Raw genomic sequence first — 17,967 nt, 5'->3', positions numbered from 1 at the left:
CCCAAGTGTCCCCTTAAGGCACGGAGGAGAGCAGAGTCTCAAGTGCAACTCAAGGGGATAATTCTCCAGGACTGAGATCAAGCAAAAAACCCTCAAAACAAAACAGATAGGATATTGGAAATGATCCTTAAACTCCCTCATTAATTCAGAATAACAAATTTCATTTTGAAAAATTATTTATGCCTCTTAGTTAGTGGGACAAACTGGAGTTACATTATTTTCCTAGATTTAGTACTGTTTTTAATCTTACCTTTTCATACTTCAAATATAAGACTAATTTGTTTCAGTCCTCACATAAGGAGGAAATTGCTCTGCCAGTTACAAAGACAATTTCATCCTTCAAAATAAATGAATGAGGGATTCAGGGATGTGATGTTTCTTTTACTTTATATTTGTCAGTAATAAAAATGATCAGAAGAAAGCAGACGTGATGTCGTGCACTTGAAAGCCAATAAAAATGTTTTTAAAAAAAGAGTAGAGGAGAAGATGGAAGTGATGCGGGACTGAGAGCAGACAGGAACAGCACCATGACTGAACTGCAGCTACCGAGAAAATGACATTTATTGGTGATATTTCATGTCATCATCAAGCTGGAGGTAGTCAGATAGAATATAGGCGACTATAAATGTCTGTGCCAGTTTTTTAAAAGAACACCTTTTCAGCCAATCTTCTAAAACAAAAGGTTGCTCATTTTGCTCAGATGATAAGAGGAGATTCAATATTTCAGAAAGAACCTGAAGGCAGATATAAATCTCAATTACCTTGTCTCAATTCCAACAATACTATGAAGGACGCAACACACAATTTAAACGTACACATAAAAGGATAATTTCCAGTTACTGATTACCATCTATCCCCTTACAACGTCTCACAATGCAAGGCACATGCCACTAAAAATCAAGCACTGGTTATAAAGAATAACTTATTATTTGCAGTATTAATACATATATTTTTACATATACCAAATACTACACAATGAAAATACACAAAACTGCTTTAAATGGAATCATCTGGTGAAGCAAAACCAAACCAGTTAGAAAACATGTGGTTAATATATACTTTCCTCATTGCAACATATATCCAATCCATCCTGGTGAAAGCTGTCAGTGCTCAGTTCTCTCTTTGCCGTATACCTGCTGCTGCACCAGTCACCTAAAGCTACGCTCCGGCTGCTGCTCTTCATATATATTTCATAGATTTCTGGGTTCATACATTTCTAAAACCAGAAATGTTCTCCACCCAAGTTTTAATCTGAGCTACATGAACTCCAGTTGACTTGTGGTTGTATCCAAACCAAAGAGACCATGGAGAAGTTGGTTGAGGGCATAACTCACACAAAGTTTATATCTTCAAAAGGTGATGTACAAATTAGCTGCCCTTGCCTTTTCCAACTTGTGTAATGAGATTATTCTGAGATCAATATAAATATGATATTCATTTCTGACATGTACCGAGTTTGGCTAGAGATAAAAAATTTTAAAAATGATATGGCAAAATAAAACTTATCATCCTGGAAAATAAATGAATACATACAAAAATAGGCTTACACTTACTACACATACATAGCACAAGTAGTATAATTTAAAATTAAAAAACAGATTTACACAAAGAATTAGTAAAGTTCAAGTTTGACATTTTCTAAAGCACAATCTTATCCAAAAGCAATTCAAAGCTAAAACTGTAGCAAGTTATTTGAAATAAAGTACAATGACAAAGCTAATGTGCCAATAATAAGAACGTATTATGTTTAACATTGAAGAATTGTTAATTAGGACTTAGCACAGAGTATTTTAGAAGTTGTCAAACATTCAATTAAAAATACACAATGAATTCAAGTGCAGGGTGCGGTGATTATTGTTCTAAAGTATAAGCAATGTACAACTCCTGTACAGAAAGGTGCATTTAACATTATTGTACAGTAAAGTCATATTGTCACAATAGAAAACACATTTCATTGCATTAAACATTTTGTGATTCCAGTTGGCTAAACTATTCTACAGATATTGATTCATTTGAAATCTGGATTGATCATCACAGCTCTGTCGTCGTACTTCTATGATCAGATTAATCAATGTGTGCTGAGAGAGAAATCTGATTCCAGACACTTTCCCACTATTGACACAATTCCCTGTAATCAAACACCGCAGCAGCCATCAATAGCCCTTGTGAGTGAAACTAGCGCTGACAGAGCTCTTCTGTTCTGAACGCCCTCCCTCTGCAGAGACACCGAGGAAGCGGAGCAGTGCCAGAGCACCTGGGCCCTCGGAGGAGAACCGGGGCTTGTGGGGAAGCTGGCAGGGAAACACCGAGGAGACATGGTGGGTAATTGGAGCGCGGCAATATCCGTCATCTTGGCCCGTTCCCTAAATAACAGCTTTGATTGAGGTGAATAGGCCCATAAAGGGTTGTGGTGGCACTGATAAGCTCCAGTGTGGCTTGGCTGGTGTTGCGAGGCGCTTGGCATCCACGAGGACACTTGGCTTCCTGCGGCTTAGACCTGGATCAGTGGGACGGGCACCTGGGATTCCAGATGTCTCGGGGTGGAATCTACGGTGGCATCTCTCAACTGGCATTAGCGCCCACGGTGACATTCATCCTTCAGTCTGGCATGTTGGAACCGGCAGCGTCGTGCCAGCTTCCCATCTACCCACACATATCTGAGTGAGCGCTTCTGTCTGACGCCGAAGAAAAAGCATTCGGGGCTTGTGCCGGAAACTGGACCGCTGTGCTATCTGGAAACTTGGAGAGCTTCGCCGACAACAGATGCTAATGAAAGTGTGGGATTCATGGCGGAGTCGAAGAAACAGAATTTTCAGCAAAGACGTTGGTGGATTGAAAAATATTTTTCTTAAAATGCTGCAGCCAGGGCGTAGCGGAGATTAAGAGGTACTTTGAAGAATCGCTCGCATCTCTTTACTTTGAATACGTGGTAAAGTTAATCTGGACGAAAGCCGCATTGAGGAATGTTTGCGCCAAAAAACATTAAAGCTGAGAAAATATACTTAAGGGGATGCTTGAACCCATTGGGGGATAGTTAGAGCATATTCTGTCTGAGTGGGTCTATTTGCAAAGTGGTAAACCCACAGCAGTGCTATACTGCGAAAAGTACACAGCGTCTGTGTGTGTACGGTTAAACCCGCACTAAGTGTTGCCCCTCCCCCTCCATACACTGAATGACAGGCGTCTGTAATCACTGTTATTCTCCGACTGCAAAAATACAACATTTCACGACAGCTCATAAATGGTTGAGTAGTTCTTCCGTCTTCCCCGGGGTTGTTCAGTCAACATCTACTTCCATCACTTCTCCCAGCGAGTACAAACACAACGCTACAGCCCACATTCGTCACTGGGTTCTCTCCCTCAAAGCATTTCTCAGAGTGCTACTGTGCTGCCTGCATGGGGTCTCACTCCCACACGCAGCTATTACTTCTTCTGGTTCTCCCAGCAGTAATAAATGACTTAACAGCTCTGGCAGGATTATCCACTGGCACCGAACACGACCACCACCACCAGCAGCAGCTGCGGTGCCCACTCGTAGACTGGGGTGGTCATTTTGAGACATTTGTTTACCGGTTTCCCGCTCGGGGAGGCGCTGAAAGGCCAGTTATCAGGCACGGTGATCAGTGGGAATGAGAGGAAATAAGCCCCGAGAGGAAAAGGATGAGGTGTTTAATGGGATGTTCATGCTCTGTTACCTGCCTGACAGGAACCATTTCACTCCCTCACCTTGTTTGTCACTCGGAGGCCTCCGTACGCAGGCTGCTAATTAACACAGCTCCTGCTGCTCCAATGAAGACATGCAGAGAAACTGGGGGGAAGAAAAAGGCCTTTTTTTGTGAATGCATTTTGTATTTATCAAATAAATATTTACTAAATTACCATACAGTGTTTCAATCGTTAATATTTTAACCAGCATCATCATATAATTGAGTTTAATATCTGTGTTATACAAAACGAGGATTAGCTTTCAGACAAGCAATGATGTCTGGACATTTGGCTTTCTATATGAGAAAGCAAATGTCCCAGTCGGATATTTTCCTCAGCTTTTCCTCCCAGCGCCCTATGTCTGGGTGAGACCATGTGAGAATACAGGACATTTTCTGGAAAATTCATAGTGAGCGACAGGGTGTGTTGGTGAAGTTTCTAACACTTGTCAAACACAAAACTGGAAGAATGCAAATCCAAAAGCTTGTAGATTATGCCAGATACAGTGAAACGGAGTGCACATAAACCATTGAATTGCACTGACAGAAAATGAATATTGCACAGCTCAGAGAGTTAGACCTGAGTTAAAAGGGCAACATCTCAATATATCTGGGGTTCTTTTAAATATATCTTTGACATGAGATATTCATGCGTCACACGTTGTCTTGGATTCACTCGATTGGAGAGGAGATTGGCAGCGAGACCTCCGGCCCACACTGAACACGCCAGACACTGATTTATGAGAACAGTCAGAAACACATAGATTTGCAAAACATCAGATTCAATGCAGTTTCTGTGCACGTTTACTTATTGCAAATTTCTTTTTCAAGGTAAACCAATTCAAAACTTAAATATACCATGAAATAAATAAATAACCATAAGAACCAACAGTGAAATTAAATGGCAATTATATATTATTTATATATTATATATATAGCACATTTCATTCAAACTGAATGTTATTCAGTAAACTCAACAACAAATGCATCACACATCCATAAACCAATTAGACAGACAACATAGCATAAAGAGCTCATATTCATAAAACACAATTATACAGCAGCTGACAAGGAAACGTGCATCACAAGTGGACAGATACAGAGAATCAGGTCTGAGAGAACAGAAATGTTTAAAGTTTGAAATGCTTCAGGGACCAGTTCTCCTTACTGCTCTACGATTGTACGTCTATCTAGGTGACTTGTTTACATGGTGGATATCAGTTTGAATCCCTTTAACATATCCTCATGAGCTAAGATTTCAGAAAAAAGAAATTAAGTTCGTATAAACTTTTAATTCTCAGTACAATTCCACGTGATCCTCAAACAAGACATCACAAGGATGAAGAGGCACAAATGGTATTTTAACAAAACCAGATGTTTGATATAATTACCCTCATGTCACACACGTCATTTTAACCATACGTCTTAACTCACATACTCTCATCCTCCTCTCATTGGTCAGTAGGTCGTTGATTCTTCCCTCTGGAGACACTGTCAGCATCACTTCAACTTTTATTGTTATTTAGTTTGTCTCTGATCAAACTTCACTTCTCTCTGTTTGTCTTCATCAGACTCGATCTTGCACCTGCTGGCAGTTTGCAGATGATGCATTTAGGGACCTTAAGGAAGCCACGCAACTGCCAGAAGTGGGTGGAGTTTACAAAGTCATCTTAATGCTACTGATTGAGTCGGAGCCCCCCCCCCAAAGAGAGCGAGCTGACAGGAAAAACTAATGAATAAGAAGATGACATCAAGAGTTTCTGTGAGATTCCAGGTCTCTGGAATCACCACTGTGAAATGGTTTTATTGTGGCCTAATCATCTACAGGTTGTGCTCTGAAGATTATAATAAAAAAATCTGATGAAACTGTCATTATGTAAATCTCACATGTGCACCTGAAAAGATCCTGGATTACAGCATTATTATTATTATTTTTATTATTATTATTATTATTATTAGTAGTAGTAGTATTATCAATAATATGATGATTATATTTCTTTTTGGTGTAAAAATAGATGTAGGGCTATTGAGAAAATGTACTAGCCATGATCTTAAAAATCAGAAGCAGGGATTAGTATGTAAGCCTTTAGTATGTTTAAATGTTACTTATTTAAACTTAAATTACATCTGAGGCTGATTGGAATGTTTTGTAGTTTGTTTTGGACATACACCAAAATCAAAAACAGATTAAAAATGGTTTTCATATCAAGGTATAGGAAATATTAAGGGAACACCCAGAAATGTCATCTGTTCTTCAGCAGGCGAATGTTTGTAATTTACTACATTTCATAACCTTTCATTCAGTGGATGCTGAGACCTTTGTTCAATTCGTTATGACAACACAACGAAAGGCTTCACGTTCGGGGAGCACTCATGTCGCCTATCTTTTTATAAAGTGCATTGTTTGGACTCAAGTGGTGTCAGACCAACACTGTCTTTGCTCTTCTGGAAAAATGTTCAACACACACTTACATAAAAACACCCTGCAGATTGTGCTTGTTCCCGTCCTGTGAGATCACATCTCATGACACTTTGACTTCTTTGTACTCAGCACAAACAAGCTCTCACCCTGTCCGTGTCTTCTGACCTTTAGCTGTGACCTTTAACAGTCCCCAAATGCCACCTTTTGGAAAGTCATTTATTGTCCTCAGTCCTGCTGTCAAATCCGAATGTCACGTGTCTGAGCGACACCCAGCTGCTGAGCTCATGTTGCTGGATAATTCACAGAAAGATGAAAAGTGCTGACGAGAGCCACTTTGCTGATAGTAGATGGAAATTTACTGTATGAATATTATATACGCCTCCGGTAATGATTCATCAATCAACATTCGGTGGGATCATTATGGAGCAAAGAGCTGTTTTATATGTCATACGTGTAGTTTGAAAATGCATTATGGGCACTTTCACACCACTTTCCCAACAACTGACCACACCCCCGCTGTCCCTGTAGCCCCATGCACAAAACTGTGTGTGCATGCTGCCGCCTTGCTTTCCAAAATGAAGTCAAGGTAAAGAGAGATTGATTTCGCCGAGTCGGACATAGCTCGGGCTGCGCATCGAGCTGGATCAGCAGCCCCCCCCCCCCGGCCTCAACTGACCAAACAGCGGGGGTGATTAATAACTCCCCCCTCCGCTGCCCTGTGCACACAGATGGGACGTCAGGTTGAAGGTTGATGGAGAACAGCGGTGCTACCCCCCCGTCATACAGATTAGAGATTGGACATCAGACGGCACCTTTACCCTGCTGCCTCATGCGATTTGTATCCTTCAGGTATCCTTCCACCATTTGTCACTGCAGGGCCCGGCTGAAGACTCCTTTAGAAATGGCTGGAGACTGGAGGGAGTGTTTTACTCTGCTTCTGAGTGATTTATGAAGTGCTGCTGCTGTGTGTGTGTGTGTGTGTGTGTGTGTGTGTGTTTGTGATTGTTTTACTGTGCTGTGCTCGAGGAAAATCAAAGTCTCCAAAGTTGTCAGAGTAAGCCACACTGGACAGAAGCGCGTTATCACTGTCTGCTCTCATTCAACCTGAAGCCATCTTTAGAGCTTTGAGAGGAAAATAAAAGTTTACGACCTCAAACCCGTGAAAATCTGTGCAACTCACACTCTGACAAGTCGTTTGTGTACGAAGCAGTTTTTAATTTATGCACAGAAAACACAAGCAAACATGTAAAAAGAGTTAGTTACAACTGAACCATTGAATAACCTAATATTCGGTTATACACTGTGAACGGAAATATCTCAACTTGATGAATGGATTCCATCTTCTAGTTTATGGGTAGCACTCCGGTCGGGGGTCCAGGAAAATAATGTTTGCTATGTTTCACCTGTACAGTTAATGCCGTCAACATCCTGCTCTCACAAATACATATTGAACTCAGAAGCCAAAGGAAGTGCGAACACTATCAAAATTCAAAAACATTTCTTTTTTTTTTTTTTTTACAAAAAATATAAAAAGTACGTTGACAGAGACTGAACGTGATGCAGGTTGACATGAATACCCGCGATTACTTGCCAGAATTCACATAAACAGTTATTTTTTCTTTCCAAAAGAAAAATCTTTAAACACTTGAGACATTGATTAAGAAAAACTAAAGACAATAAGATTTGACCGTAACCTCCTGTACAAAAAAGATGTCTTTCAAAGCAAAAAAGGAAAAAACATAAAGCTATTACACAGATTTCGCTAGACCCCTTAAAGAAAAAAAAAAAAAGAAAAAAAAAAAAACTTGACCAAAAAAATTCAAATATCTACATCCTGATTCAGGGACTGGGTTGAATATTGATCTGTCTGCAGCAGTAAATGGTCGACGCCCCCAGACATCACCGCAGCCTTTGTTTTTCCATACACTTCCGATACCGGCCCTGAACCTAAGCCCAGCCACTAGTCCCCAAACAACCTGGAATGCGCTCAATCATGCAAAATAAAACAGAACAGCAGAGAAAAACACGTCGGGATGAAATCATGCAAAGCCAGTTTTGTGGTTATTTCCCTCATAACAAACACAAGTCAGTTGTCGAGGCGTCACAGGAAAAGTTAAAAGGGAATCACGTTTCCCACAGTCACTTTAGAGTTTTCATTTTTCCCTTCTTGTCCATGTTGGGAAATCCAGCTGTCCGTTTCCCAGCGAGAGGCAAGGGCGAGATTTGCCCCCCAGTCCACAAAAAAAAAAAGAGCTTTCCAATTGTACCCCAAGGCACCTGAGAGAAGGTGGGTTTCCCTCCGTGGGCAACAACGTGTGTCTGTGTTTTCATTACATACCAGCTGCCATAGAGTCTCAGAGTGGGACTGTCCCACGCAGGGTGTCACGAATCTCAATACAAAGCACAAAGAAAAGAATACAGTGGAAATGGATGATGAGGTCGGTGTCCCCCCCCCCAGGAGTCTGAACTGCAGAATCTGAAGTTAATAGTCGTCGTAGGTGTTGAGGTCGGCGAAGTATGCGTTGGTGTAGGTCTTCCCTGCGAGCTGTGGGTTGAAGTACTTATTTCTTTCCTCCAGGATCAGGTTGTTTTTGTTGAGGGCCTGTGGTGAGAAACGAGGAGAAGAAGAAGAGGGAGAGAAGAGAAGTCAGTGTCGGTTTGTCTGTGACGTGTGAATGAAGTGATTATTCAGCCCGGATACCAAGGTAAAAGCAAATCCATCAAAAAAAAAGGGAAAAACAGGTGCAACACAAATCAATGGGAGGCCAACTCGCTGAATGAAACACACATTTCACAGAGCAAGGTCAAAGCATTTTGTAAACAGGCCGGGGGAAAAATAAATGATAAGCCACCAACAGGGGCGAAATTATTTTGATGCAAGTCTGTATGTCCACCTCTGTCATCTCTGATACGTGGCATCAGCAGTTTTGATGGCCTGTTTTGATGGATTGTCGGCCCTCTAGGACAAATCGGAGCCGTAAAAATCGATCGGAGCCGAGTCGCTTTTCTGTTAAACAATAAGGAAGAAGCCACGGGGGCGTCTTCTCTGTCCCCCTGTGCCATGGTAAACATAGAATGAGCTTCTGATGTGCGGCTCAATACAGCATCAGCAATTTGGCAAATGGATGTGTTCATATCCCGGGTGGTGTATACAGTGTGTGTGTGTGTGTGTGTGTGTGTGTGTGTGCCCGGGAGTCCCTCGGGGCAACGTAATTGAACACTTGATGATGCTGCGTTTGCGGTTGATGGATGTTTCCATCTGACACTGATAGGGAGCGACTGTGCTCGACAAAAAAAAACAAAAAAACCCCAACAACTCATATTCACTCATATTCCCGTTATGTGATTTGCACACAAAGGGAATGTAATGAACGCTCCCCCGGCCCCGGAGGACGGTTATGTGTCTCCGCAGGTGGCCCCCATGGCTGCTTTTTAAACAGCTGTGCTACGAGACTTGTTTCCGTCATTTACTTTGTCTCCTTGTCTTAGAAAACCTCTTTAACCGGCTGAGGAATGACTCGATTTGAGGTTTTTGTCTCGGAGCTGTAAACAAAATTTGCTCAAACTGCAAAGTAGCATAAGTGATTGAGAGGTAACAGAGGAGCATAAACAAAGAGAATCATAATGATTTTTTTTTTTTTGGATTCCCCCCCCCCCACCAGCTGTATTCAAGAGCATGGTCTTTCAGTTTGAGAACAGGGCTCTAATGTAAGTAGGGTTGCAAAATTCCGGGAATATTCAAAGTTGGAAACTTTCCATGGGAATTAACGGGAATTAACGGGAATTAACGGTAATATACGGGAATTAACGGGAATAAACGGGAATTAACGGGAATTAACTGGAAATGTTGTGGGTAATTTATACTAACTGTATAAATTATGACCTTGTATATGACTCATATACAGACATAAATATAAACATTTTGTTTTGTCATAGGCTGATTTGAGCCCTGAGGAAACTTTGGGCACTTGACTATATGCTTCTGCATCTTTGTGTCATTCTTAACATAGGTCTTTGCACAGTATTTGCTAATGTACACAGCCTTTCCTTTTACATTTCCCCCAATAATATCAACGAAACTTACCTGACTAGTCCTGCACACTACAGCAGGCCTCAATAGCCCTGCTGTAGTGTGCAGGATGCTGGGAATTATCTGTGCATGTGATGGAAGAATTCACAGTGGAGGGTTGAAACTCAACGTGCAGTGTGTGCTGCATTCCATTCATCTTTAAAATAGTGTTTTGAATGATGTTTTTATTGCTCAGCATTTAATTTGCGTATTTTTTTTCTTCAAAATTCCCCAAATTCCCGAGCTAAACTTTCGGCTCCTTTGCAACCCTAAACGTAAGGGGTGGGGCAATTTTAATTTGTTAGTGCTAAAGAGAAAATTCCAGAGCAGGTGTGATGTAATCCAGTGTGATCGCAAGAAGAACTTAAGCTAGAGGGCAGGAAATCAAAGCACAAGCAGGGTGTGTTCGAGTGAAAGCGTTACAAAATCTAAAAGGGAAATCAGTAAGTTCCGCTCTCAAACTGGAAGACACACTCCTGAATAAAAGGAGGACAAAACAAACCCATAAAATACAGGACGAAACAGGAAAGACATAAAAACATGCAAATGGAGAAACTTGTGAAAGAGAAAAATAAAGAAGGGATACACTGCCTTCTCACAAGCCAGAGCAGGAGGGGTGAAGGGATGAAGGGATGACGGGATCTGAGCAGAGAAAGAGAACGCCAACCTGCCACACACAGGAAGTGCCACAGGAAGTGGAAGGGCAGGGCACGGTGAGGGAAGAGGAAGTAGCGGCGGTGGGGATCAAAGAGTTGTTGTGTAGGGGGGGGGAGGTCAAGAGGCGGGATGGTTCAGAGGTTAGTAGAAAATCTCCAGGCCGCGCATGGACACCCCCATGTTAGCAGAGAGAGGCTGGTGCATGGCGGGGTCGTCCAAGGGCAAGAGTACCGACACGTCTGGCTGCAAGGGGGGGAGAGGAACGGGGCAAAAGGTCATCCTCAAAGAAACCCTCAACCATTCGCTGTCTCACAGGAAGTCTGGAAATGTAAAGACGAGCACGTGAAACTGCAGCCGCACGGCCGACTTCCCTGGAAAACTGCAGCAAATACTCCATTTGATGCTAAATGATAATACTGACAAATGTGACATCAGGGTTTCAGCCACAAAGTGTAACATATGGTGTCAGGCGTTCATCACTCCTTCTATAAACACCCGACTCAGCCATAATGTGCTTCTGCAAACTCAATTCAGCGCCACGTCTGAGGCGTTGGGGCGCGGTGAGTGACGCTCGGAGGCACAGTGCAGCGGCCATTTGTCATGCGGCTTCTTTTTGTGTTTCCACGTGCTCTGTCTTTATTCATATCCGCAGCTATTTGCAAACCGAACTTAACTGAATTATGCTTTATGCTCCCGACTGTAATTGCGTGAAGGATGAACGCTCCTCACACCTTTAATCTGCAATTAAACTGCATTTGGAGACGAAGGATCTGTTCTCACTCTGTGGCCGTTTTAGCAAACCACGTCTATATCTGTGAAGGAGTTTATGCTTTTTATAAAGTGCAGGCATCCAAAGTTTTATGAGTCCATATTGAAAATCAAATATTTTCACATAAACCTGGAAGTGATCAGAAAGTTGGAAGATTCAGGAACATTTGAAAACATTTGAATCTGCAGTTGTGTGCCTCCGCCAACCAGTGCTGTTTCACTCCTTCCATGTGGTCCTCACATTTTGCATTCAAGATAATAGGGTCACTATGACCTTGACCTTTGACCAGACACATCACTTCATCGGTAAGTCTGTGCCCATAACTCTGTTACTGTATATATTTTATTCTATTTTGTTATATATTGTTGTTTTTACATTGTTGTTTTATGTTCAGTGCACCAATGACACCAAGGCAATTTCCTGTATGTGCAAACATACTTGGCAAATAAAAGAATTCTGATTCTGATTCTGTCTAAGTGAAGTTTTTTTTAAGATAATATGTTTACAAGGCACAGTGACCTTGACCTTTGAGCTTCAAATTATTATCAGGTCATCCTTGAGTCCAAGTTAATGCTATTATAATAACATCATGTCATCTCATGTCCACAGGCACATGAGGTCACCTTGACCTTGTCCTTTGAACACTTAAATCAAATCAGTTCATGTGAGACATAAATTAGTTGAATCCTCGATTACTTCTCGGCCATGGTTTGAATTTAAGCAAATTTAGGGAACTGACCAACTGAACTGCTATTTACAAAAAGCTTACGTTGTTTCTCACAGCAGAATGTGCCACATCATCATCATCATATGCATCAACTCATCTGAGGCATGTTCAAGTTACTCAACTCAAATGGCATCAGAACTTCTTATTGTCAGTATTGAATCATGGCTAAAATAAAGGTTGCTCAGGGGGCATTGAGTTAAACTCTAATACTTTGCAGAATGTGGATCAGTTCTATCCAAAGCACGATGAGGCATTTCAAAGAGGATGATTGGAAAACGTTCTCTTTGCTGGTGAATCCAGGTTAGAGATTTATGGCGGTAACAGAAGGGTGTGTGAAGAGGAGACGAGCAGATTGATGGTGGGAGTATTCAAGTCTGGGTGTGTTTTGTCTACACCTGCACTGGATTGACCGAGGAGAAGAACCAGTACATTCTTCAGAGACATGTTAAAATCTCTGGACACTTCACAACTTTGTAAGAACTGCATGAAGACAAGAAGAGATGAAGGAGTCCTGACTGTCATGGCTTCTCCTCCACAATCACCTGGCCTTAACTCCACTGGACATTTAAGGGAAAGAGAAAGACGAGCGTTTAAATCCTGCTGAGTTAACATCAGGCTGTGCACAAAGGCCAGCTTGGGTCCAGATTGTCATCGATTCATCTTTTCACTCAAGTTGTTATATATCAATATTATCATTGGTAATGAATAAAGGCTTAAATTCAAACTTAATAGTTAAATAGAATGATATTTTGACACCACTGCTTGAGATTCACACATTAAAACAAACAGAAAACTGGCCTAAAGAAACAGGTTTTTTTCTCTGCAGTACAATAAAGCTGAGTGCGAGTTTTGGCCAAAAACTTGGAAGACGACCAGCTGACTATGTGCTAAAATCCTGTCCAGAGCAAAAGTGTAAGGAGCGGTCTTAACGGTGTGTTTATTTTCTCTCTTCACAAAAGCAAAGGTCACACCATAATTTTATTATATACATATTTCATTCAACAATTTTACATATTTCTTTCTATTTTATGCAGATTATTTTAATCCTTTAAACTATGTTTAAATGTTTTCATACATAGGAATCCTTTTTACTTCTTTTACCTTTTTTAATCCCTTTCCCTTTTTTTCTCTCTGCTTTTTGAAATCTCTTTTATTTCGCTGCTTTTAACATTTGTTTTGAACAGTGTTTTTTTTTTTACTTTCAATTTATTTCTTTTAACTTTGTCTCTGTGTTGTTTTTAGTCTCTGTGCAGCACCTGGAATCTTCCTCTGTGCATGAAACATGTTAAACAAAAACTGTTCTGCCTAAAGTGTGTATAAGTACAAAAATACCTTAACTGCATCACCTTCATACTGTGACATCCTCTGTGTAGTACTGCACAGAGTTGAGGGGATCAGTACAGGTAGACTATGCAAGACTTTCCTGCTAAAATGTTGCTATGGATACAAAAAAATTGAAATTTGATTCAACCAAAAATATCAAAAGAAACCACTTCACTATCGGATTTACATAATTTCATCTAGTTGAATGAAAACACTTTCAAATAGTTTTCAGTTCTGGACATATAACGAATCACAGACATGCTGATCACTGTATTCCTCTGTATTATGTGCCAGTGGGATAAAAAATATTATTGGTTAAAGTGGTTGAAACGCTGTTTAATTCAGAGCACTGTATTCTTGTAAAAAGCCCAGTGGAGCAGTGGACAAGTGCTAATCAGCTGCTCGGTCTGGCACTAAAGCTGCGATGTATCATTGGATAAGAGGCTGTTTGTGCCGTGAGTGGAGCCAGTTCACCAACGCTGGCTCTGCCGCGTCCAACTGTTTGCTCTCTGGGATTCAACAATAACACAAAGGCCCCCCCGTCTACCCCGGGAAATATGCAGATTGCAGAACCCACTTCGCTGATTACCTGCCCACCTGCCTGAGGAGTAAATTGCATTAGCGTGTTATGAGAAAACAGTGTATGACCACTGACACAGAACAAAGTCACACACTCTGGGACACACAGCAGAGGGAGAGGGAGCACACGGAGAGAGAGAGAGAGAGAGAGAGAGAGAGAGAGAGAGAGAGAGAGAGAGAGAGAGAGAGAGAGAGAGAGAGAGAGAGAGAGAGAGAGAGTGTGAACGGCACATCTGCCTATCTGTTACACGGCTGGAGAGTGTCAGTGCATGGCAGGAGGTGGCGTGACAGTGAGAGTCATGCAGTAAGAAGTGTATTTAATCACGACTGACACCGGAGGAAGAGGCACAGCGCTGCTCACCGACTTCTGTGTGTTTGTGTGTGTGTGTGTGTGTGTGTGTGTGTGTGTGTGTGTGTGTGTGTGTGTGTGTGTGTGTGTGAGTGTGTGACATCAATTGTTTAAGGTCAAAGAGTGGAGAAATGTTAGAAACTGCTGCTTTGCATCTACGCCTCCCGACCCACTACGCCTCTGCCTACAGACCTTGATGGCTTCCACCGAGTCATATTTGTCCAGCTTGTTGATGTGGTTGGTGATGCTGGTGTTGAGGGGGGCGGCCGAGATGGGGTGGATGACAGTGGCGTCGTGCGACTGCTGCTGGTAGCGCTGGCAGTACGAGTAGACGAGCAGCGTGACCAGGCAGCCCAGGACGGAGCTGCTGAGCCCCACGGCGATCATGTGGAAGAGGTTGAAATCTGCGAGAGGAGAGAAGGAGGGATGAGAGAGAGAGAGAGAGAGAGAGAGAGAGAGAGAGAGAGAGAGAGGGGTTGGGGGGTAATTCTCTTGTCAATTCACACAAGTGGATGTGGTAATTAAAACTGCAATTCATATGGTAATGATGGGGGTGTTGTGCACTGAAAAAAACACCTCTGGACTGATGAGGAAAATAAAGAATATATTTGTCTCCTCTTATTTCTGTCTCCTTTCTTCTTCTGTCTCCTCTGTTTTCTTTGTTTTCCAAAACCAGTGTAAAACAAAACTTCTGTGCTCGGTTTTGCATCTGGTATCAATATGCAAGTTTTTTATTTAGATAGCTTTGGGTGCAGTTATTGTAAGAATGTGTTTCAGCTCACAAATATGCTGCAATGATCCGAAACAGCAGCGGATTTGCATTAAAACTCCGGTCACTTTATTCACAAGGTGGCAAAAATAAATCAATTCAATTAAAACTGAAAATAGAGAATGTTATTGTTCAACTTCAACAGAATCCATACAACGCATTTAGCAATAATTATATCAATTAACACAATATACTTTAATTGTTATTGTATTTTTCCACTACAATAACCCTTGACATTTTGCATTCATTATACCTATGTGCTTTTTAATGACTATAAGAATAAGACTAAATTGAAAGTGGAGGCTTAAACCAAAGGCTGTATATGGTTTGTTCAGCTGGTAACAATTAATTAGTGTTCTGTATCAGGAGCATTGTTCTCCCTTGAATAAGCTTCAAACACATGTACAGGAGAGTGATAATTTGGGTGTTATTTCTCTGAGCAGTGTGTGCACGCAGCAGAGTTATTAGCAGACTGTAGAGTTATTTGCAGAGTGCATGTAGCCTGCTGCATAATGATAGTGCCATCACTCCATAGCCTGGATAAGAGGCAAGCACAGGACAGAAAAGGTCCCTCAAGCCTTGCTTCTCTCTTATTGCTTTGAGTGCAGCACACCAGTCAAAGTGATTTACTGTAGATGAGTCTATCTGCATTTTTATCAACTCAGGGCATTCTTACTGTATATCAGTGTCTAGCTGCAGCCGGGCAATGAGAGGAGGCTGTAGAAAGCGATTTTATTGATTCACTCAAACTCAAACTGGAACTGTTTTACTGCATTACAGTCATTCACCTTGGTCGTTTTTTCCAGGTTTCAGATATTTTTGCATAGGTGAAGCGAGTGAAGAGTTGGACATAAATCATGTGCAGCACTGCTCACGGTTTATAAGGTGGAAAAATAAGCTGAGCTGCGATGAATTTCAGATGGCGTTATTTCTGAAACAAGAGCGGATATTTATCGCTTGAAAAAATAAAACGTTTACGTCATGGATCTTAGATATCCTTCAGGTATGAGGCACTGAGTCACAGCCACAGTCACCCTTACCCTGAATAACCCTAACCCTGAATAACCCTAACCCTGGATAACCCTAACTAACCCTCAACCCTAACCTCCTATTCCTGAGTAACCCTAACCCCGACCCACCCTTACACATATCCCTAATCAGTACCTCAGAAATTAAGTTTTGCTTCATTAGGACAGGTCCCCACGAGGCCTAATGTTCCTGACAAGGTCAGTGTTTATGCTGTACTAGTAAAGCACGCACGCACGCACGCACACACTCACACACACACACGCACACACACATTACCTCCGCAGCGCCTCTCTTCCTGACTGGAGTGTGCAATGGAGACTTCTGACAAAGGAAACAGGGAAAAGCAGCAGAATTAGGACCAAACATCAGACACCCTCCTGTTAGCATAACTAATTGCATCATTGAGGGCGAGTGTGAAGATGAAGCTCGACTCGATACAAACCAGATTAATCGTTGAAAAAAAAAAAACGTATCTCGGCTGTGGCACCTGGAGTGGTTTATGAAAAGTATCAGTTCTCATTATAGGAAATGAAGAACAAGACGTTGCTAATGAACCTTAATGGACTACCTTTCCCATTTATGCGGATGGATGACAAGGTCTAAAGGCAATTGGGTAATTTCTACAAAGACCTGTGAATGGTTTTCAGGAGTATTATGTCCCGGCTAATTCAGACAAAAGGTTACAAATTAATATTTCAATCAAATGTTTATTAAAGCTCATGATGATTGATTCCTGAGGTTTAAAAAGAGCAGGACTCCACCTATGTATATACTGTTTCTAAACACGGTGAATATACAAACATCTTCTAGCAGCTGCTGCGGCAGTGTTTGCTGAGATACAATGTGAATAACAAAGTGTCCTCAAAGGTTTTAATGATCTCTATGTAGCACTGATCAATGCTCCTGGGTGTCTCACATTACTGGCTGTCAATAGGGAGATGCCTGTCTAAGCAGGATATCAATACTAATGGTGTGTGTTTGTGTGTGTGTGTGTGGGGGCGTGTGTGTACAGTATAGATGAATATTAAGGTTTTAGCAGGACTTTCTCAAGTTTCAAACGATTTTTTCCAAAACGTTTTCAAGATGTTATTCTCCAACTGGAGCGTAGCAGTCATAAAAGATGAAGATGCTTCAAAGGCAAACATGAGGCTGGAGGAAGATTAATTCAAGGGCATTGAAAGGCGATGTCAATTTATTTCTATCCTAAAGCCAGAAAAAACACATAAGTTAAGGTGTAAAGTAGTCGATAAAAGAAGTTTGTAAATAGTGTATTAGTTCTTAAAAACTACCTAAAATTCAGTATGCCCGACTATAGCAGGGGTGATGTCAATTTACAGAAATAGTCTACTTGTCACCTACTGAATAGGAGCCCCAAATTTGTGATGTTTTACATTAACGATTCACAATCGGAGATGCCCATGTAGCATGAAAGGAGCAGCATTAAAGTTGGTGATCAGAGACCTAGCCAATGAGAGCGTGCTGTCGGGAAAGTGTCATGAACCAGATGTTGCGTTATTGGTTTTCAACCGGAAACAGCGTGAATAAGACTGGATCATCTAGTTTTGAAAAT

The 17,967-nt window shown here is 41.4% G+C and overlaps 1 protein-coding gene across 1 annotated transcript in view; it reads right to left on the bottom strand.

Annotated features, from left to right (window-relative positions):
• Nucleotides 1-7,913: 7,913 nt before the first annotated feature.
• The window catches only part of sema5a (sema domain, seven thrombospondin repeats (type 1 and type 1-like), transmembrane domain (TM) and short cytoplasmic domain, (semaphorin) 5A), a 92,912-nt gene continuing 82,858 nt past the window's right edge, over nucleotides 7,914-17,967 (bottom strand). The window contains exons 19-21 of the mRNA XM_061093947.1: nucleotides 16,674-16,718; nucleotides 14,792-15,003; nucleotides 7,914-8,728 (exon numbers count right to left, since the gene is read on the bottom strand). Coding sequence (XP_060949930.1) covers nucleotides 8,609-8,728; nucleotides 14,792-15,003; nucleotides 16,674-16,718 — 377 coding nt within the window. The 3' untranslated portion in view covers nucleotides 7,914-8,608. The remainder of the gene's footprint in view (nucleotides 8,729-14,791; nucleotides 15,004-16,673; nucleotides 16,719-17,967) is intronic.

Source organism: Limanda limanda, chromosome 20, assembly GCF_963576545.1.
Source record: "Limanda limanda chromosome 20, fLimLim1.1, whole genome shotgun sequence".
In the NCBI taxonomy this organism is placed as follows: domain Eukaryota; kingdom Metazoa; phylum Chordata; class Actinopteri; order Pleuronectiformes; family Pleuronectidae; genus Limanda; species Limanda limanda.
Note: the sequence above shows the minus strand (reverse complement) of the source record. Positions and strands in the feature narration are given on the sequence as shown.